Genomic DNA, 22,330 nt, shown 5'->3' with positions numbered 1-22,330 from the left:
GACATCAGTAAAAGTCTGGAGGAAAACCAACCTCCTCCTGACTGAGCACTCTTGTACTGTGCTGTACTGAAAACTCAGCTTCCTGACCCACGATTGCCTGTCATTTAAGACAGTGCAGCTTGTCTTTCAGTTCACAGTCAAGCATGGTGCGCACTGTCCGGCCAACCAGCCCACCTTTCCTGTCCTCCCTGTCCCGCAACACTTTGCTCTTCAGTCCAGCAAAACTTGAGGCTGAGAGATGTCTCTATCCAGCTCTTCACCTACGTTGTCTCCTTACGATCCAGCGTTCTCTGTGGAACCTCCCAGTTAGGCATTCCATTCTGACTCGGATTGGTTTTTTGGCTTCTCCAATGTCTGCCCCTCTTCCTGCCCTGCATTAACAAATCATAGCTGTCTTTGATGCTGTTACGTGGCTAAGTCACCAGGGTGACCTCTGTGGGAGTCAGAGCCAAAGGCCAGCAGTCCATGGACTGAAACGCTGGGTTTATTGACTGCCCTGCCACCTTCCTTACAGCCAGAAAACAAAGCAGCCCCTTCACATCAGCCTGAGTGCCAGGACCTGCCAGATGAATGGATTTCCCCAGGAGGCCCGGTCTGAGCTCTGGTCTGAGGCCCCATGGTGAAGAGAATGGATCTTCTGGTGACCTATGTATCCCCACTGGTTATGCACTGAACTGAAATTCATAAGTAAAGCCCTAGCCATCAATGTGACTGTATTTGGAGACGAGGTCTTTAAGGTGGTGTCTGTAAGGTTAAGTGAAGTCACAAGGATGGGACCCTGATCCTGTAAGGATAACGTTCACATAAGAAGAGGAAGAGGCACCAGGAGTGAGTATGGAGGGAAGGCCAGGTGAGGACATGGAGAGAAGTTGCCATGCGCAAGCCAAGGAGAGCAGCCTCACCAGAAACTAACGCTGTCAGCACCTTGATCTTGAACGTCCAGCCTCCAGAACCGTGAGATAGTAAAGTTCTGCTGCTTGAGCCTCCTGGCCTGTGGTGTGCTACCATGGCAGCCCGAGTTACGACACAGCTGGTCTCCTACCCAGCTCCAAGAACTCTGTCTCTCTTCATCCTCTGGGCCGGACATGCAGCCCTGGGTGGGGTTGACTCAAAGAACTCACAAGAGTTAGCCAGGCAAAAAGGGAAAAAAAAGTCAGCATTTCTCAGCATGGTCCCCTCCCTGGTCACCAGGACCACAAGTGTTTGTTAAAAAATGCAAATTCCCAGGCCCCTCTCCAGACTCATCAATAACTGTCCTTTAACAAGATTCCCAGATGATTTGGGGGCATGTCTCTCTCTTTTACACTTGTCACCCTGAGTCCTAAGCAGTAGGGCACACATCCGGTGCCTGACTTTGCTGTTGGTGCATTTGCTTTTGCCTGGAAGGAGTAGAACCAGACAGAGAGAAAGCTGAACCAGAGTGCCAAGGGTATGACACATCCTTCCTAGAGTGTCAGTTCCCTGAGAGACCATGGAGATGTCACCCATGACACCTCATTTCAGACTGCACCCACCATCCAGTCTCTGTGTCCCCCAGTGTGCTGGCAGGAGTAATAATGGCAACCTTGGACTGCTGAAGATGGGACGTGAGCCTTCTGCACCCCACAGACCCTGGGGGCCTTGTGGCTGCATCCTCAGCCAAGCAGTTACTCGGGTGCACTGTCATGCAGGGACAGCCACCCGGCTCTTCCAACAAGGTGGCCAGGTGCTCCCACCCTAGGTGCTTCCCTCTGCTCTGGCCCCTCAGAGTCTTCCTGCTTCCCTGGGGGGGATTCACATCCTCACATGGTCAAATGTCAGCAAGGTCACAAAGTTGCCTCAGTTCTTGTGGCTGGTGCAGTCATTTATGCACTGCAAGCATCAGGACGCACAGAAGCCACTTTAAAAAGGCTTCTAGTTAAGAAGGAACTGCTAAAAGTGCATTCTTTCTTTGCAAACAAGGATAGTGAAGTTAAACTCCACAGCCCGAGCCCTGACTCGCTGCAGCACAGTCTTTAGTGAATTCAGGGCCCACTGAGGCAGTCACGTGAGCCGTGCAGGGGAGGGGGTTTCCGCTGTCTGAGGGGGAGTGACAACGACCTTCTTGGGTTGTTCTGGGGCGAGGGGGAGTCACATTCAACGCAGTCATGGGATGCAGGCACTGGGACCCGCTGTGCCCTTCCAGCTACTCAAATCCAAGTCTCAGAACCCCCACACATCACAAATGCCAATTACTAAATTTCCTCCAGATGATCTGGTTAATAAAATCATTTGCAAAAATAGTTTACATACTAAAATAAGTATGTATAAATATAAAAAGACACATGCTTGAAAACTCGTTTAGCCTCACTCACAGTAAGATAAAAGTATATTAAACTCATAACGAGACACAGATTGGGTCAATATAAAACAGGTGACTAGTATACCACATTGGTGGCAGGAAACAGGCACATTCATACACAGCCAGAGTGTGAAGTCAAACAGACAATATCTTCTCAAAATTTTAAAAACATTTCACCTTTAACCCAACAATTCCACTTAGCAATGATCATAATATCCCATGGTGTAGATGTTCAATCTTTTATTATTAGAAATAATGCTTCAATGAACATCCTTGATACCCTGCATGTCTAATTGAAAATGTCCATCAACAGGGGGCCAGTTAAATAAATTACAGAATAACCAAACAATGGAGTCCCATAAAGCTACAAAAAAAATGATGGTGTACGATTTGGATTCAGATGAAACAATATGATACATATTTGCTAAGTGAGAAAAAAACCAGGTGCAGAACCATATACATAGCAGTTTATAATTTGTGTAACTAGAAGACGTGTGTTCACATGCTTGTGTGTGCGCACACACACACACACAAACACACACACACACACACACACACTCTCACCCTGAATATGTATCCAAGGAGGGAGCTGGGTGGCTTAGGGACAGGGTGGGAGAGAAACTTTCTTTCACTGATAATCCTTCTGTTGCTTTTAAATTTTATATAAAGTGTGTATGTTATTTAGCCAAAGGATTAATTTAAAAATGATTAATGGCCAACTTTGCTACTTTGTCACAATAGCTATTGGTGTTTCTCTTCTAAACCCAACAGACCAGGAGATATGTGATGTTTTAGGTGATGGTTTCCATTCACCCCAAAACCTGGAGCAAAACTGCCTGCCTTCACCCAAATAGGACTCATTTTTTGAATTGTTAAGGTTTATTCTGAATTAAAATATAGATATATAAATACAAATATATAATTCACTGAGGGATGGTAAATAAAATAACTAATTACAATTTAATTTTTTGATAGAGGTCCATCATATTCAATCCCAAAGTAACTTTCTTCTGAAATGCACAGCTTTCCTTTGGGGAGAAAAATAAAAGTAAATACATTTAAATTCTAAGTTGTGAAAATAGATCGAAAAACAACAAAACTGCAACTCTGATGTCAGAGGCTGTGCAGACTCAGACTGCCAGCTGCACCACAACTTAACAGATCCTTGGTTAGGTTGTGCCAGCGACTGCCGGGTCCCGCCCTCCTCTCTCCCCAGTGGGATGAAGCTGCCAGTCCTGTCTGGGCACACCGGGGCCCTGCCACCACCCCAAATGCCAGCCTGAGCAGGCCACCCACACGAGTGCACGTGCGTGTTCCTGTTCCCCTGGAGACACTCACAACATCATTCCCTGCTCACTTTCGAGCTCCACACACCAGCTCGCCAAGTTCAGGGACCATGGTTAGTCTGTCTTTATCTTTCTGCAGAGGCAGATTCCTGCATAGGTTGGGCACAAACCCAAGTCACTGAAGGAGTGGCTGCTCCAGGCACCTCCAGTTTCTCCCTTATTTCTCATGCCACTAAGTGCCAGGCCTGGGGAGGATCCAGTGCAGTCTAATGTTCTGCCCGCTGTCAGGGTGGTCCCCTCTCCTCCCTGCCTTTTATTCTCTTTAGGACAATTCCAGGTTTCCCCACTTGCCCTCACTTTCCAGAAAAGCACCATGCCCTCCCGCATTGGGACACCCTACCCTTTCCACACTTGCCTCCTGCCCAACCTTTGAATTTGAATTTGTGTCTAAGTCTTGGGGTTTCAAACTGTAAATAAAAACCCATCCCAAAAAAGGACGGTGGGAACCAAGAGCTTCAAAACAAGCTACAGAAGCAAAAACTAAAATGGAGAAAATCCTACACAAGAACACTGCAATTTCAGTTTCCTAATCTTTCCTGAAAAAGGAGAAAACACATTACACTATTTCATTCTGAAATCCTAATGCTTCCACAACTGATTAAGACTTCGTCCTACCAAAAGACCATCATTGTAGGATGTTTTCCATGTGTGAAGAGTAATTCATCAAGACCTGCTGCTTTTGTAGCTCAAGAAAAAGAGATATTCTGACAACAGATTGAGCTGGCACTACAAATTGCCTGCCTTGCTTTGATAAATATGGGGGAAAAAAGATTTGATACAGAAGTCACTGACTTGGAACACAAAATTTGAAGATCTCAGCTCTGTGTCCATTATTACATTTTAACAACATAGAAGCAATTAAACTCTTTAAAATAAATATGAAGGCCAGGTGCGGTGGCTCAAGCCTGTAATCCCAGCACTTTGGGAGGTTGAGGTGAGAGGATTGCCTAAGTCCAGAGGTTGGAGACCAGCCTGGGAAACTTAATGAGACCTCATCTCTATAATAAATCAAAAAATTTGCCAGGTATGGTGGTGTGCACCTGTAGTTCCAGCTACTTGTAAGGCTGAGGTGAAAGGCTTGCCTGAGCCCAGGAAGCTGAGGCAGTGGTGGCCATGAGCGTGCCACTGCACTCCAGCCTGGGCAACAGTGAGACTCCAACTATAAATAAATAAACAAACAAACAAACAAATAAGAAAAGTCAGACTATGAAAACTCAGAATAAGACTTGAAACCTGAATATCCACATCATTCACTAAGAAATGTTAATACATCGCATATCAGCTATGTCATCCTTGTTTATTTTTAAATATCCATAGCTGATCCATTGGAACTTGCAAAAACGCATACAGAAAGTAAAAACCTTTATTTTCTATGCCCACTCTACTACAGATGCAGTGTTGTATTTTGCTTTTTAAAAAGTATATATCATGAATATTTACCTTATTTCATTCTTTGAAAGCATGTTTTAAAATGTTTATATCTTTTAATAGCTGTACACTAGCTTACTTAACAATTCCCTTTCACTGGATATTTGGGTTTCTTTCCCCCATTACTCTACTTTGAATAGTTGGTAGAACTCACCAGTGATATCTTATACCTACATTTTTTGAAATGTTTTAAGTAAGAATTCTATTTAATTAATAGCTACAGGACTATTCAGGTGATCTATTTCATTTTGAATGAGTTGCGATAGTTTTCAGTTGGAGGAAACATAGGGGAAGAACAAAAGTTTAACTCTGATCTTCCCCTAAGTTTTGCTGGGATAAACATCCTAACAAATCAATCAATCAATATTTATGCACACATTATTTTGCGAGATAAATTTCTTTTTCAGAATGTCATATAAATGAAGTCATATAGTATGTAACCTTTCTGATTTCTTTCACCCAGCAAAATGCCTTTGAAATTCATCCATGTTGCTGCATGTTTCAATAGTTTGTCCCTTTTATTGCTTAGTATACCATTGTATGGATGTGCTCGTTTGTTTTCTCTCTCCGTTAAAGGACATTTGAGTTGTTTCCAGTCTTAGACAATTATGAGTAAACATTCATGTACAAGTTTTTCTGTGAACATACATCTTCATTTCTCTAGGGCAATGGTTCTCAACCAGGAGCAATTTTGGCCTTCAGGGGTCATTCAGCTGGGTCCAGAGACAATTTTGGTTGTCATAACTGGGACTCAGGGTACTACTGGCATCTAGTGGGTGGCAGTCAAGGACACTTCTAGGCCTCCTCTGATGCACAGGACAGTCCTGCAACAACAAATTACCCAATCCCAATGTCAGTAGTGCTGCCGTTGGGACACTGCTATAGGTAAATCCCTAGGAGTGGGGTTTCTGGGTCGTGTGATCAGTGTATGTTTAGCTTCATAAGAAACGGCCAACTCGTCAGAGTGACTGCACCAATGTGCAACCCCACCAGCAATGTATGAGAGTTCTGGAAGCAGTGAATCGATAACCACCATTTGGTATTGCCACTGTTTTTAAGTTTTTGGTGTTTTTCTTTTTCTTTCTTTATTATTATTATTTTTTGGTAGTGTTTATTTGCCTTCTGTGTGTCTTCTTTGGTGAAGTATCTAAGTCTTTTGCTTACTTTTAAATTGGATTGTTGTTTTCTTACTGTTGACATTTGAGTTCTTTGTGTACTCTGGATGCAAGACCTTTGTCAGATAAGTGATTGCTAGACCTGTCTGCAGCTTCTTTTTTCATTCTCTTAACAGTGTCTTTGCAGAGCAAATGTTTTTAACTTTGATCAAGTCCAACTTATCAATTTTTCTTTTATGCATGATTGCTTTTGATGTCACATCTGATAACTCTTTGACTAATCTAAGATTATGAAGATTTCTCTCCTATGTTTTCTTATAAAAGTTTTAAAGTTTTGCATTTAGATTCATGACCTATTTTGAGTTATTTATTTTTTAAGAGATAAGGTCCTACTCTGTTGCCCAGACTGGAGTGCAGTGGTGTGATCATAGCTTACCACAGCCTTGAACTCCTGGGCAAAAGTGATCCTCCCACCTTCAGTCTCTTGAGTAGCTAGGACTACAGGTACATGTCATCATGGCCAGCTAAGTTTCAAATATATTTAGTAGAGAAAGGATCTTGCTATCTTGTCCAGGCTAGTCTCGAACTCCTGGCCTCAAGCAATCCTCCCACTTTGGCCTCCCAAAAGTGCTGGGATTGCAGGCATAAGCCACCATGTCTGGTTGTTTTTTTGAGTTAATTTTTGTGTAAAGTGTGAGGTTTAAGTTGAGTGTAATTTTTTTTGCATATGTCAATGGTTTCAACATCAACATTCAATATTTGTTGAAAAGACTACCCTTTCCCAATTGATTTGCTTTTGTCCTTTTGTCAAAAATCAATTGATCATATTTGTGTGGGTCTATTTCTGAACCTTGTATTCTGTCCCACTGTTCTGTGTCTACCCTTTCATGGATACCTCATTGTCTTGATTACTGTAAATATTTTAGTAAGTCTTAAAACCAGATAGTATGAATCCTTCAACTTCATTCTTCTTTTTCAAAACCATTTAGGCTATTCCAATTAATTTGCCTTTTCTTATATAGTTTGGAGGAATTTTGTCTATAATCACAAAAAATTCTGGGATTTTTGACTAAAATTGCATCAGATAAATATATCTCACCATGGGGAGAAAAATGAATATCTTTACTATGTTGAATCTTCCAATCCATGTGTAGTTTGCCTCTTGATTTATTTAGGTTTTATTTTATTTCTTTCATCAGTGATTTGTAGTTTTCAGTATAGAAATCCTATACATATTTTGTGAGATTTACACCTAAGTATTTCACTTTGGGGGGAATTATTGTAAATGGTATGATCATTTTAACTTTGGTTTCTAATTTTTCATTGCTAGATTATAGAAATGCAATCGACATTTGTGTGTTGACCTTATATTCTGCAACCTTACTAAAAATCACTATTAGTTCTAAGAGTTTTTTTTTTTTTGTGGCAGATTCCTTGGGAGTTTCCATGTAGAATCACATCATCTATGATTAGGGATAGTTTTATTTATTCCGTTACAATCTGTAAGCCTTTTATTTCTTTTTCTTGGCTTATTGCAGTGGCTAGGACTTCCAATATGACATTGAATAGGAATGTGAACAGACATCTTTTTCTTGTTCCTGATCTTAGGGGGAAAACATTTAGCCTTTCACCATTAAGTATGATGTTAGCTGTAGTTTTTTTGGAAGATGTCTCCTGTCAGATCCAGGAATTTCCCTCCTATTCCTAGTTTGAATGAATATTGAATTTTGTCAAGTGCTTTTTCTGCATCAATTGTTGCAATAATCATGTAGTTTTTTTCCTTCTTTCTTTCTTTATTTATTTATTTTGAGTTGGAGTCTCACTCTGTCACCCAGACTGGAGTGAAGTGGCCGCTCCCAGCCACCGCAGCCTCGACCTGCTGGGCTCCGGCGATCCTTTTGCCTCAGCCTTCCAAGTAGCCAGAATTACATGCGCTACCACGCCCAGCTGATTTTTTGATTTATTGTAGAGATGAGGTCTCACTGCCCAGGCGGGTCTCAAACCCACGGGCTCAGGCAATCCACTCACCTCAGCCTCCCAAAGGCGTGGGATTACAGGCTGAGCCACCGAGCCCGGCTGTTTTTTTCCTTCTTTAAACTGCTAATATGGTGGGTTATATTGCTCGATTGTCAAATAGTTAACTAACTTTACATTCTGAGGATCAACTCTGTTTAGTCATGGTGTATTATTCTTTTTATATATTGCTGCATTTGAATCGCTAATATTTTTGTTGAGGATTTTAAAATATATATTCATGAGGAATATTGGTCTGTAGTTTTCTGTTCTTGTACTGTTTTTCTCTAATTTTTATATCAGGTGATGGTGGCCTTATAAAAAGCTGGGAAGTTTTCCTTTTTCTTCTATGTTCTGGAATGGGAAGAATTGATACTTCTTTGAATAGCTGGTAGAATTCATCAGTGAAGCCTTATAGGCCCGCCTGCATTTTTTAAAGGTTTTAAAGTAAGAATTCAATTTCTTTAATAGTTACAGGATTATTCAGGCTATCTATTTCATTTTGGGTAAGTTTTGGTAGTTTTCAGTTTGAGGAATGGATTGATTTCATTTAAGTTGTCAAATTTTTTTGTGTAGAGTTGTTCAAAGTATTCCCTTATTATCCTTTTAATGTCTGTGGGTTTTGTCATGTCTCCTCTTCCATTAGTAATGTTAGTAATTTAAATATTCTCTTTTTTATCAATCCTGGTAGAGACTTATTAATTTCAAAGAACTAGCTTTTGGTTTTATTGATTTTCTGCTAATTTTTTTTCTTTTCAAGTTTATTTATTCTTGCTCTTGTATTTATTGTTTGCTTCTCTCTGCTTGCTTTGGTTTTTCCCTTTCCCCCTACCTAGTTTCTTTATTTTTTCTCCCCTGCCCCTTTGTTAAAGATGTGGGGTACAATTCAGGGTTAGGTATACAAATGTTCATTATGCAGGTACTCTTGTTGATGAGGCGTGCCTCCCCTCCCCTACCTAGTTTCTTAACATGAAACTATCTTCTTTCCTAAATAAGCATAATGCTACACATTTCCTTCTGATCACTGCTTTTGCTGCATCCCACCAATTTTGGTATGTTGCATATTCATTTTCAGTCATTTCAAAATATTTATAACTATACTTGGGACATCCTCTTTGACCCAGGAGTTATTCAGAAATATGTTAATTTCTAAGTATTTAGATATTTTCTTGTTATCTTTGTTGTTGATTTCTAGTTTAATTCCATTAGAGTCAGAGAACATACTTTGTATAAACTTAAGTCTTTTAAAACTATTAAGGTATGCCATGTTCTAGCCTAGTGACAGTTCTCTGTGCACTTGAAAAAAAAATGTGTATTTGTTGGGTAGAGTGTTCTATTCCATTTGACTGATAATGGTCAATTTTTCTATATCCTTGCTGATTTTATGTCTCTCAGTGCTACTGATTACTGAGAGAGAAGTATTCTTGACTCTCTCTTTCTCTCTCTATATATATGTATATATACACACAAATATAGATTATATATGTATAATCTCTAATCTACTCTGTTGTATATATTATTAATATATTAAGATACCTATAATATCTACTGTATTATATATAATCAATAATCTTCTATAATTGTGGATTTAATTTTTTTGTATGTATATTCACTTTAATTATAGGATTTGGTTATCAATATTATACTACCCTCAAATAATTTATGCATCTCTCTCTTTTCCATGCTTAGACAAGTGGTCAGCAAACTACAGCCCGTGCGCTGGCCACCTGTATTTGTAAATAAAGTTTTTCTAGAGCACAGCCACATTCATTCCTTTACATAGTATTGTCTACAGCAGCTATCACACTACAAAGGCAGAGCTGAATGGTTTTGACAGAGACAGTATAGCCCTCAAAGCCTAAAATATTATTTGACCCTTTAAGAGAAAGTTTGACCAACCAATATAGTAGCAACATGTGGTTAAACTGATGTTAGTTTAAATGTAACATTAAATATGCAGTTCCTTGGTTGCACTAAACCACATTTCAAATGCTCAGTAGCCACATGTGGCTAGTGACTATTGGAGACACAGATATAGAACATTTCCAACAATGCAGTAAGTTCTACTGGGCAGCACGGCCGTAGCCTAAATAACATAGGACTCCTCTGTGCTTTGAACACTAGTCATTCGTGTGCGACACCTCTCTTGTAGATGATTGGTTTGGTTACTGGTTTTTACATTTTTATTTCGAGTCAATTTTTGTAGTTTATATTTTCCTGGAAAATCATTCTTTTCATCAAGACTTTTCCATGGTATCTTCTGGGATCTCTATCCTACCTGTTCTCCTTAGGAGTGTTTGTTGTATGTTTCCCTTAATGCCTCAAGCTAACAACTTAGAAGTTCACTGAATTTTGTGTTTATCCCTTTCAGTTCTTCTTTGAAATCTGGTGTTCATTTTACACATGTAGCACTTCTCAATGTGGACTAGCCACATGCTAGTGTTCAATAGCCACGAGTGGCTTGTGGCTACTGCAGTGGGCAGTGTAGCCTAAGAGAGGATGAAGCTCAGTACAGATATTTCCAATCAACCTAATTGTTATTTTTTAATCCCCTATGTCCCACTATGTCCCATCCTATAGAAGTGTGATGTGTATGGCAATGTCTACTCTTGTTTCCGATAGACTCTGCTGTTTTTTTGTTCAGTTCACAATAGTTCTCCACTATTACCTTTTCACTGTAAAGTGTACCTGCTGGGAGTGGTCTTTCTAGTCATAAGACACAATATCCAAAAGATTTGGTTTAAATAAAAATACTAGCCGGGCTCGGTGGCTCAGCCTGTAATCCCGCGCCTTTGGGAGGCCGAGGTGAGTGGATTGCCTGAGCCCATGGGTTTGAAACCCGCCTGGGCAGCGAGACCTCATCTCTACAATAAATCAAAAAATCAGCTGGGCGTGGTAGCGCATGCCTGTAATTCCGGCTACTTGGAAGGCTGAGGCGGAAGGATCTCCGGAGCCCAGCAGGCGAGGCTGTGGTGGCCAGGAGCGGCCACTGCACTCTAGTCTGGGCGACAGAGTGAGACTCTAACTCAAAAAAAATAAAAATACTGACAGATTTTCTATAAAATGAAAAAAGATTTTGTGAAGAAAGGTACCAAGAACAAAGCAAGAAGGCACATAAGCCCTTGGTCAATGTCAGCTTTTTGCCAGGCACTGTCTTCAGTTCTTTATCTGTGTTGCTCATTTAATCTGCACCAGCCTGAGAGGTAGGTTCTTAAATTATTCCCATTTTACATATAGGACAACCCAGGTACAGAGAAGTTAAGTAACTTGCCCAAGGTCACACAGCTGGGAAGTAGCACAGCTAAGAAGGAAACCCAGGCCACTATACTCCATTGCCTCCTCTATGCTATGCTGCAGGGGAAAACACTGGAAAATATTAAATAGTCAATATCAGGAATATATTAAAAAGCTGCCATAAATCAAGAAGGTACATATAAACAACTCAATAGAAAAAAAAAGACAAAGGATAACAACAGGCAATTGTAGGCCAGGCACGATAGCTCACACCTGTAATCCCAATACTTTGGGAGGACAAGGCAGGAGGATCACTTGAGGCCAGGAGTTCAAGACCAGCCTGGGCAACATAGTGAGGCCTTGTCTCATCCCCAAAATAAAAACAAAACATAAAAGTAACAATAAAGAACAGGCAATCGATGGCTAAACAGCCAACAAGCATATGAAAAGATGCTCAAGTATGTAAGTCACCAAGGATGGGAGGGATAAAATGATACAACTTGTCATCCAACCAATGAGAGAGCAAATGAAGAAGCTTGAGGGGAGAGGGTTGAGGAAAACGGCCTCCTGCACTAATGATGGCCATGTGAGTGTATAGCTTTGTGAGTGGCAATTTGGTGGAATCCTTCACCACTCAAAATGCACTTCATTTTTGACTATCACTTCCACTTCCATGTATCTGTCCCACAGCTACAATGTCACACGAGCACAGAGATGTGTGCACATACAAGCTCTTCTGAGTGACCTCCATGTGACCAGCTTGATGAGTTCTTCTGCCCTCTCTGCTACCCCTTAAGCTGTGTGAGGACCTGCTGGGTGCTCAGGGCAGAAAGTCACCTGCATCCTCTCTCGCCACCTGGTGAGTGTGCATTTACTGTCACACATGTTCCTTCTTACACTTATTCATGCCAGTTATACCTGTGATGCAATAGTATTATTTAATGATTTAAAATGCATGTTCATTGCAAAGGAAGTTTTTTTTTTTTTTTAATAAAAACTGAGCTGAAAGCCCTGAAAAATCCAGTAAAGGCACACTGCTAAAACTCATAACAAAAACCAAACTGCTGCCGAATACGGCAAGGCTGAAATGAGTATAAAATACGGGGGAAAACATTGTAAAAACCTAGAAGGATTTTGCACTTAGAATCTTCATAAGTGTCTGAACTCCAAAATAAGATGATGTATTCCAGATGTGTTTTATCAAGAGTGATAATATTGATAAAGTTGGTCCTCCAATGAGAACCTGTGATCCGAGAAATGACCTGGATGCATTTGTGTTGCCTGCATTTTCTTAAACAATGAAAATGTGTAAGTGAATTACTCACTTAATCTAAAAACAAAAATAAAATGGTACCTCTACCCTTGTATAAGATGCCTTTCACAATACAAAGTGATTTTTTGGGTCAGGCTTGGTGGCTCAGTCTGTTATCCCAGCACTTTAGGAGGCTGAGGCAAATGAATTGCTTGAGCCCACGTGTTCCAGACCAACCCGAACAACTTGGCGAGACCTTGTCTCTACAGTAAATAAAAAAAAATTAGCTGGACATGGTAGGGCGTGCCTGTCGTTCCAGCTACTTGGAAGGCTAAGGCGGAAGAATCGCCAGAGCCCAGCAGATCGAGGCTGTGGTGAGCCATAATTGTGCCACTGCACTCCAGCCTGGGTGACAGAATGAGACTCCAACTCAAAAACAAAAAAAGCAAAACACCCCAAAGTGATTCTTTGTTCACTTAGGTAATTTTTCTTGCCCTGAATTCTGCTCTGTCTGGTACTATCATGGGTTTAGTTTTCTAATCAGCTGGAGAGTTTTTGTCTTTTAAGGGAAGAGCATAAGCAATTTACATTTATTGTTGTAACTGATATGTTTCCTGTGAACTCTATCACTTTATTTTTATGCTATTTGTTTTTTTGTGCTTCTTTACTATTTGCTCTTTATTTATCACATAGGCCCTTTCTCTGCTTCTAGCTTTCTGTTGTAAAAGGTTTATACCATGTTTTTCAGTTCATTAGAATTTATCTCTAAATTTTATATCAGAAGTTTCAATTTAAAGAAAACAAAATACAAAACTATTGATGCAGTCATTTACAAATCACTGCTCACAATTATAAGGGATGTCAAAGTTTAAACATTTCCTGATTCTACTGAGCTGCATACTCAGGTGAACCCTAGGCCCTTCAAAAAATCAAGAGTCATTAAGCCTTCCCTAATAGCAAATTCATCATTCACAGTCTTGGTCATTAACTGTGTATACAGTCTACTGTTTTGTCTCTCTTTTTTTTTTTTTGAGTTGGAGTCTCACTCTGTCATCCAGACTGGAGTACAGTGGCCGCTCCCGGCCACCGCAGCCTCGACCCGCTGGGCTCCGGCAATCCTTCTGCCTCAGCCTTCCAAGTAGCTGGAACTACAGGCGCACACTACCACGCCTGGCTAATTTTTTTGATTTATTGTAGAGATGAGGTCTCGTCTGCCCAGGCGGGTCTTGAACCCGCGGGTTCAGGCAATCCACTCACCTCAGCCTCCCAAAGGTGCGGGATTACAGGCTGAGCCACCAAGCCGGCTACCGTTTTGTCTCTTAAACAAACAAGAGTAAACGTTTCTGTAGAATCTAGTGCAGGTGTAATGGGGGTTAATGAAAGTCAGGACCTTGGGAACTACAACTGCAACTAGGAAGAATACAAGGTGGGCTGGAGCACATGGATGTGCTTGGGAGTGGAGGCATGAGGGAAGGCAAGAGCAAAAGGGAGTGGAAGAGGAGAGAGGTGGTGGAATTTGGGCTGACCAAGTACTCCGGAAAACCATCTCTCTTCATAGTTTTCTTCTGTATTTGTTTTTAAAATTCCACAATTAACACACACTTGCATGCTCACAATTTCTCTCAACCATTCACCATTCTCTCTCTTTACTGTTGATCATACTTTTGTCTCTCTATACCACAGATTTTTCCTCAACACCCAAATAATCTCTGTCCAGCTAAAACGAACACTTAGATTTCATTGCTATTCATTTGTTACTGCTAATTTTTAATGAGCTATTTCTCCCTGCTATCAACAAATCATCAGACAGCTCAATGATTGTGCCTCAGCCTAACTGATGGTCAGTGAAATCCACCTGGACCATCAGATGAGGGGGTGAGAGACACCGGTCCCAGATTTCTGCACTATTTAAGGAGGGGGTAGGCGAGCTGAGGGATTGTTTCCAGATCCCTCACCCATCCAAAGTTCAAACAGCTCCAAAACAAAGTTATAGGACAAGACTGTGAGTGCAAAGAAATACAACAGGTTCCTGCCAGCCACAGATAACGAGATACTTCATAGTCATAATGAGTTCAGCATCACCTAGTGCTTTAGTGTTCACACATGTGATGGAAATACCCAACAAATAATAATGGAGGGTGTAAAAATGCCATCTTACTAGCTAGCGAGACAGCAACGCTTCTAACACTCAATATTGGGGTTGAACTGTCCTACAAAGTAACAGTATTTTTTGTTGCCTGTAAGATACTGGTTTTTTTTCTGCATGTTCTAAATGGATAAGCCGTACTGGTAATTACTCTGTTGAACCAGCCAGGGGACCTCAGACCCCAGTGTTTAAGGCCAACATCTGTATGTCCTGCCAGAAGTCCCCACCCCTTGGCCCCTGTTACCTCCTGCAGTTTGACCTCCTCGGGCTGGAGGATCTCAAGCACCCCACTGCTCCGGATCTCTGGAAGATCCTGCCAGAGGTTAAACCTCGAGTGGGGGTTGCTGAATAGGCAGATCTGAGGCAGGGCCTTCCTCTCAGGCGGGCTTGCCAGCTCCTCCTCTTCTTCCTCCTCCTCCTCCTCCTCCTCTGGGGTGTCCTCGATGGCTGGGGACCCATTGTCATTGCCTTGTATTTCTGCATCCTGTTGCCTCCTGGTTTCGATTTCTTGGAGAGTCGATTTGTCTCGGTATTCCTGATACAGGAGCCCTGAAATCAAACAGGGTTGTAATAAAGAAAAGGATTTCAGATGATGATCATTAAGTCAAGGTTTATTATTATTAATGTTGTTATTATTTGAGTCAGGGTCTCATTCTGTCATCCAGGCTGGAATGCAGTGGCACTATCACGGCTCGCCACTGCCTCAACCTCCTGGGCTCAGGTGGTCTTTCTGTCTCAGCCTCCCAAGTAGCTAGGACCATAGGTGTGCCACCACACCTGGCTAGTTTATTTATTGAAGAGACAAGTTCACTCTAAAAATCTGGCCACGTTGGCCTTGAACTCCTGGGCTCAAGCAATCCTCTGGCCTCAGCCTCGCAAGTGCTGGGACTCTAGGCATGAGCCACCGTGCCTGACCAAGTCTTCATATTCTTCCAAGTGACTGCTCTGTCTACGAACACATAGCAAAAATCAGCCCTGCACACATCTCAGTGACAGGCTCCTGGGTCACAGGATAAATTGCTGTTGTCTTTATTCCTTGGGAAAGATCAGCGTGCATTCAGTTTTTTCCAACAAGAAAGCCTCAGACAAATTCAAAATTCAGTCACACAAATACATGCTTTCTCCACACATATTTGGCAAACAACAAGAACCTAGGATTTGCTGTGTTCATCCACGAGCTGATGGGAATGTCCCAATTATGCTTCAATATCCCAACAGGATACTTTACACAGCTTTAAATGCTTCCATATTAAAACTCAAGTATATTCATTTGTAAAATGGGAGTAGCTGTAAATTCTCATTTTGCAGAAAAAAACCCAGTATTTTATCAATCTTATGATTTAAAAGGAAAATATTTCTTTCTTTTCCTTTCACAGTTTCAGACTTACTCCCCCCTGACCAACTATACTTTAAATAAATTCATTGTAGTCTCAAAGGAGGTTTGGGGATGCAGCTGCATCAGCACAAGTGCAGCACCTCCACAGGAAAAAACTCATTTCTGATGTCCTGGCTCAGGACGCAGGACTTTCTCTCCACACAGGGGAGGGTTGCTATGGTGGGGATGGGAAAGGTGTGATCCTGCCTGCCGTAAGCCTGGAGGGAAAGGGGTCAGAGCCCCAGGATCTCATCTGCCCTGCCACAGCAGCAGGAGTCTACCCTGAAGACAGAGGGGAGGCCCCCAAGAGACCTCAAAGCAGCCAGCTGTGGTCTACATTTTTGAGCTGTGGATTGGAAGAAGAGAGCTGCAATTCCCCAGGAGAGCAATGAAGGAGGCTCACGCTGGAGGGGTGGTAGGGGGGAAGGAGCCAAGGGCCATATTCAGGGGACAGTCACTAGGTAGAGGACAGACCCTGGGTCATGAATAATATCCAGGTGACCAGCTCAGTAACAGACACCGGTGGCACCACTCAAGGAGAGGAGACGAGGGTCTGGCTGGAGTGGGGTAGTGGAAAGAGCTGTGCCCAGACACCCAGGCGGAGAAGCCCGGTGGTCAGAGGGACGTGCTGGTCTGGTGCTCGGTGTGGGGAGTGGCCGAGTCCCCTCGAAATGTCTGTCTATGAAGCAAAGATGATTCCCCAGAAAGTTCCAACATAGATAAACACTTACTCTTACACCACTTGATAAGTGTTGTTTATAAGCTACTTGATAAGCACTTGCTCTTACAACACTGTACAAATGTTAGCTACTTTTATGCCTTCTTTGTCTTATTGTAAATATATCTAAATGTAGAAAAGGGAAAAAGAGAAAAACAGACTGCCTTTGAAATCCCGAATGTGGCTGGATAAATTATATTAATAATAAGTCTGCCCGGTGGATTAAATTATTTGGCTTCCAATGCTCCATAACTCTAAATTACAAAGCCTTTATGCTAAGGTAAGTATAGCAATTGCTTCAAAAAGTCAAGGTCCTGTGTATTTCCAGTGATGCAATCCAGCTGAATATAATATGGAGTTAATTTAACAAAGGAATAAAAGAGAAAACCAAACTCTACGCTAAAATGCAACCCAGATTGAAGCTCTCTAAAGATGGTTCTAACATCACCACCTAAACCGGTTCAATTACAAGCATAAGATAAAACAACTGTTGCCGACATCAAGCTCATTACCATCCTGTGATTCTGACACTGTGTTTACAGAGATTTAAAGAAATCAGGTTTCCACGGGTTGACTTGGATTCACTTTTCAACGCGTAGCACACTGTCTCTCACATAGCCGGTACTCAAAGATTTGGTGAACACCTTATAAAAACGCAGTTTCCAAGTGTCACAAACGTGTCTAATTTGGCATAGTTTTGAAGGCTCAAAAATATGTCTTACATATGCTGTAGTCGGCAAATCACGGGTAAATACTACCTTGAACGCCTCAGTGTGATACACATGCTAGAAAGAGACAAAAATATCAGCGCTGGGGGTAATTGGGTTGAAAATAATATTTCTGAAACCACACTTTGGCAGATGCCGCCAGCTGCCTCTCTGCCATCCCCTCATGCCCCTTCTTCCCAGGTGGCAGAAGAGGGGTTTTGTTTGGGTGCTGACCTGTCCTGGGCTCAGGGAAGTAAGTGAAGTCTAGTCAAAACCTACCATGCCCAGCAGGCGAGGCTGCAGTGGCCGGGAGCGGCCACTGCACTCCAGTCTGGGCGAACGAGTGAGACTTCAACTCAAAAAAAACCAACAAAAACCTACCATGATAGTTCCTTTCCTCTTGTCAGAGGTAGGTTTTGATGGGCATGTGGCACAATGTTGCTGCTGTGGTCTGAATGTGCATGTCCCCTTAGATTCATATGCTGGAACCTAACACCCATCATGGTAATATTCAGAGGTGGAGTATGCTGGAAAGTGATTAAGCCATGAAGGCTCTGTCTTCATGAATGGGTTTAGTGTCCTCATGAAAGAGACTGAAGGGAGTTGATGTGTCCCTTCCACCATGTGAGGACACACCAAGAAGGCACCAGCTTTGAAGCAGAGTGAGCCAGCCCTCACCATATACTGAATCTGCTGGTGCCTTCATCTTGAACTTCTCAGCCTCCAGAACTGTGAACAAGAAGTTCCTGTTGTTTATACTTTACTTAATCTCAAGTATTTTGTTATAGCAGCAGACACAGGTTAAGACACCAACCCCAAAGAGTAAGGGGGGATCTACTAAGGGCTTCTCAAAAAGATGTCCTTCCGCAACAGGTATTTGAAGACCAACTGCCCTTCCTGCTTTTTAAACAAATGACTGCTTGAGGATGTGATGTCTGGAGCTATGGCAGCCGTCTTATAACACAAGGCCTACCCGGAGGAGGCAAAGCAGCTGGGTGATTGTTTGGCTGAATGAACCAACTCTGGAACTACGCCTCTCTGGACTCGTCAACTGAGATGGAATACCTCCATTGCTGAAGACTACTTTTTGCTAGATCTTCTATTACTTGCAGCCAAAGACACTCAAGTAATTTTAGCACTTTAAAAAGTCATACTTTTTTCTGAGGTATTAGAACATGAATTTAGACACCAATTTTCCTGTAATACTGTGATTTCAAAGAGTTATCTGACATACTATGTAACCACTTCTCACAATCTTTCGTTTTTCTTTGCCTTAAATTCTGTTTATGATACAAATAGGGTTGCTTTACCTGAGGAACTGTGTTATCTGATTAAATGTCTGTACTCAATGTACTATTAATATATCATGATTTCCTGTTTTATATTTAGTACACTCAGTACAGCTTTATATGGAAATTAACTTTACCTGTAAAAGCTTGCACTTGGTATTACATCCCAGGGGAACAGGAAGGCTCAGTTCCCATCTCTCCCAATTAAATGGTCTCTTCCAGGCTGGTCGTGCTGCCCAGAAAGAGGATAAGCCCCCAGATCCTCTTGCCAAAGACCCCTGAGTCTTTCAAAATTTCTCTTTATGAAGAAATTTTTTTCTTTAGTCCTTCAAAGACAAACTTCCAAAAGGCAAGGAATTCATGCATTATTTAGTGAGCACCTTCTATGTGCCAAGCATTGTGTTAGATGCTAGACACCACAGCACACACCAACATACACTCACACAGATACATACAAAGTCAGTCACAGGATCTCAGAGTCCATGATCTATCAGGGCCACAGTCAACTGTGATGACAGCCATGTCCTGTATCATGCACAGTCCTGACATATTTCTGTATGGCCTTGGAGGGAACCACTGAAAAATCCAACGCAGGGGTCTACAAAATGCCCTCAGATTCATTCTACTTCCCCCTTAATCTGTGTCTTTAGGAACCTGCTGGCCTTTCCTGATACCTGGAAAAGAATTGCTGGACTCACAGAGCTGAAAGCAGTGAGGCTTCTGTAGGAATCTGCTCAGCCCAGTCTTTGAGCCTATGACAAGGGATCTGAGATGATGGTAGGGACATCCTGTGCTGTCACTCAACCTACCTGCTGAGCATCTACTGGGGGTCAAGCCCAGGAGCCAGAAAAAGACACTCGCCACGATGCCAGTAGATACTGGCAGGTGGCAGCGGGAGGAAAGCCTCTGAACGTCAGTCTCTACTGCTTACCAGAAGAAGAGCCTGAGGCCCCAAGTGAGCAGGGTCCTGACTGCCAGCTTTGAGCTTATGCCAATGGCCCAGCTGGTCTAGCTGTCTCTGAGAAAGATATCCCCACACACCCATAATGCAGACGGGAGCCTCTTTCTGAGAGGAGGTATGACCTCCTCCCCAACCTGATGTCCTTCCTCATCGTGACACTGGTCTTGGTTAAGGAGGAGCCCTTCCAAGAGTGTGGAAGTCAAAGTTCCCAGCATGTGCTAAGGCAGATGTGACTTTCCGCACTATGAAGGGCAACGTGGCAGAGAGCTGGAGGGAAAGGGTTTTCAGCAGACTTTCTTTTATTTATTTATTTGTTTGTTTTGAGTTGGAGTCTCACTCTGTCGCCCAGACTGGAGTGCAGTGGCTGCTCCCGGCCACCGCAGCCTCGACCTGCTGGGCTCCGGCGATCCTTCCGTCTCAGCCTTCCAAGTGGCTGGAACTACAGGCGCATGCTACCACGCCTGGCTAATTATTATTATTTTTTTATTTATTGTAGAGATGAGGTCTCACCAAGTTGCCCAGGTGGGTCTCGAACCCGCAGGCTCAGGCAATCCACTCACCTCAGCCACCCAAGGTGCGGGATTACAGGCTGAGCCACCGAGCCCGGCTCAGATTTTGTTTTAAAACAAGGATTTCCTAACAGCCATCAGTTTCCAATCAGCCCCTCTCCACTCCCCCGGCAGACACCCAGCCTAACACACTGGGGGGCCCACTGGGAACAGCATTCCTAGAATCAGAGTGTGTGAAACAGCCCCTCAGCCCTGCAAGGGCTCAGCTCCTCTTAGGGTTCCATTTAGAAAGGTCCCTGCAGGGAAGAGTGGGCTGGCCCCGGAGGTCTCCAGAGCACCGCGTCTCTCTTGGCACAGGAAGCTCCAATTCCCCCGGGGAGACACTTCCTGTCTGTTCAACGGCTTGGGATTGGAGGACAATAATTATATATGAAGGAAAGAAATTTTCCAAACCTAGAATTTTTATTTAACGAACAAACTGCTGCTCTGACAACGGTAAAGAATAAAAAGATTTTCTAGGCAGCCGGTACCATTTTCAGAGTAAGGGAGCCCATATTATCTATTCCCTGATGCGTCTGGTGACAACATGAGAACCAGCTTGATGTCACTAGTGATTTTTTCTTTTCTTATCTCTCTGTCTCTTTCTCTTTTCCTTCCCTTCTTCTTCTTCTTTTTTTTTTTTTTTTGAGTCAGAATCTCACGCTGGAGTGCAGTAGCACAATCAGAGCTCACTGCAGCCTTGACCTCCTGGGCTCAGGCACTCCTTCTGTCTCAGTCTCCCAAGTAGATGGGAATACAGGTGTGTGCCACCACACCTAGCTAATTTTTTATTTTTTGTAGAGAAAAGGTCTTGCTATAGGCTGGTCTCAAATTCCTAGGCTCAAGCAATCCTCTGGCCTCAGCCTCTCAAAGTGCTGGAATTACAAGTGTGAGCCACCACACCCAGTACTAGAACTTTTTTTTTTTTAAATGCAAGTGCTGGAGTTTTGGGAGGGTGTCTCAGTCTACTTTCTGTATTCATAGTGCTTCAGCCACAGCTGTAGAAGCTGGACACACATAGGATGAGCCTTGGTTTCCTCTGCTGATCATATTCCTGGAGAGGCTTCCCTCCTTAATCCAGGGGTTTCTGGGGCTCCTACTCTCTCTCTCCTTTACCTTTCCTTCACCTGTGCAACGTTGGCCACCACCTACTCTTCCTAAATTGTACCATGCCACCTGGCCCTGCCAAGAGCCCCCCCTTTAACCAGGACTCTCACCAGCCCAACTCTGTGCTCCCAGCAGCCAGTTTATTCCAGGTCTTCCCCGGGCCCCTCCCTTGTGGGGCTAACGGAGTTCTCCCCCTGCACACCCCAGCAGGGCGGCTTCACCCCTTCTTGCTGGCGGAAGTGACCAGGGGACAGAGAGCCCTTGCCCAGAAAAGGGCTGGCAAGTAGACCTCTGCGCAGAGAGCAGGACAGAAATCTGTCTGCGGAAACCCAATTGCACAGCACTGTTAAAATGTGGCGGGGCGGCCTGTGGAATCACGCAGAACCAGACAAGCCCAGAGCGTCCCTAAACACGGCAGACGCATTCCTTCACAGGAAACACAACCGCATCCCGTGAACAGCGACCCCCGAGGCCTCCAGGAGCCCACGTTTCCTGGGTGAAGCCCCGCGGCCGCCGGGGTCACCCACCTATCTGTTCAATGAGGTTTCTCCAGGAGTCGGCAGGAATCGGGTGGATCATCTGCAGGGCCTCGGTGAGCGTGGTGGGGCTGTCGGCGAGCGCCGGGCACTCCTCGGGCGTGGCCCCGTTTCCCAGGGTGGAGGACGACTCGCTGCCAGAGAGGGAGGAGGACAAGGGGCTGGTTATTTTAAGCAACGACACACCTTGGCGGGTTCGCGAGGGGCGTCCGCGCAAGCGGCTGCCGGCCAGCGG

At 43.2% G+C, this 22,330-nt stretch overlaps 1 protein-coding gene across 1 annotated transcript in view; it reads right to left on the bottom strand.

Annotated features, from left to right (window-relative positions):
- The window catches only part of NGEF (neuronal guanine nucleotide exchange factor), a 117,606-nt gene that overhangs the window by 20,266 nt on the left and 75,010 nt on the right, over positions 1-22,330 (bottom strand). The window contains exons 4-5 of the mRNA XM_008065114.2: positions 22,087-22,229; positions 15,099-15,403 (exon numbers count right to left, since the gene is read on the bottom strand). Of these exons, the coding sequence (XP_008063305.2) occupies positions 15,099-15,403; positions 22,087-22,229 (448 nt within the window). The remainder of the gene's footprint in view (positions 1-15,098; positions 15,404-22,086; positions 22,230-22,330) is intronic.

Source organism: Carlito syrichta, unplaced genomic scaffold (genome assembly GCF_000164805.1).
Source record: "Carlito syrichta isolate Samal-C Ts95f unplaced genomic scaffold, Tarsius_syrichta-2.0.1 Scaffold308158, whole genome shotgun sequence".
In the NCBI taxonomy this organism is placed as follows: Eukaryota; Metazoa; Chordata; class Mammalia; order Primates; family Tarsiidae; genus Carlito; species Carlito syrichta.
This window is presented reverse-complemented; position numbering and strand designations above follow the sequence as displayed.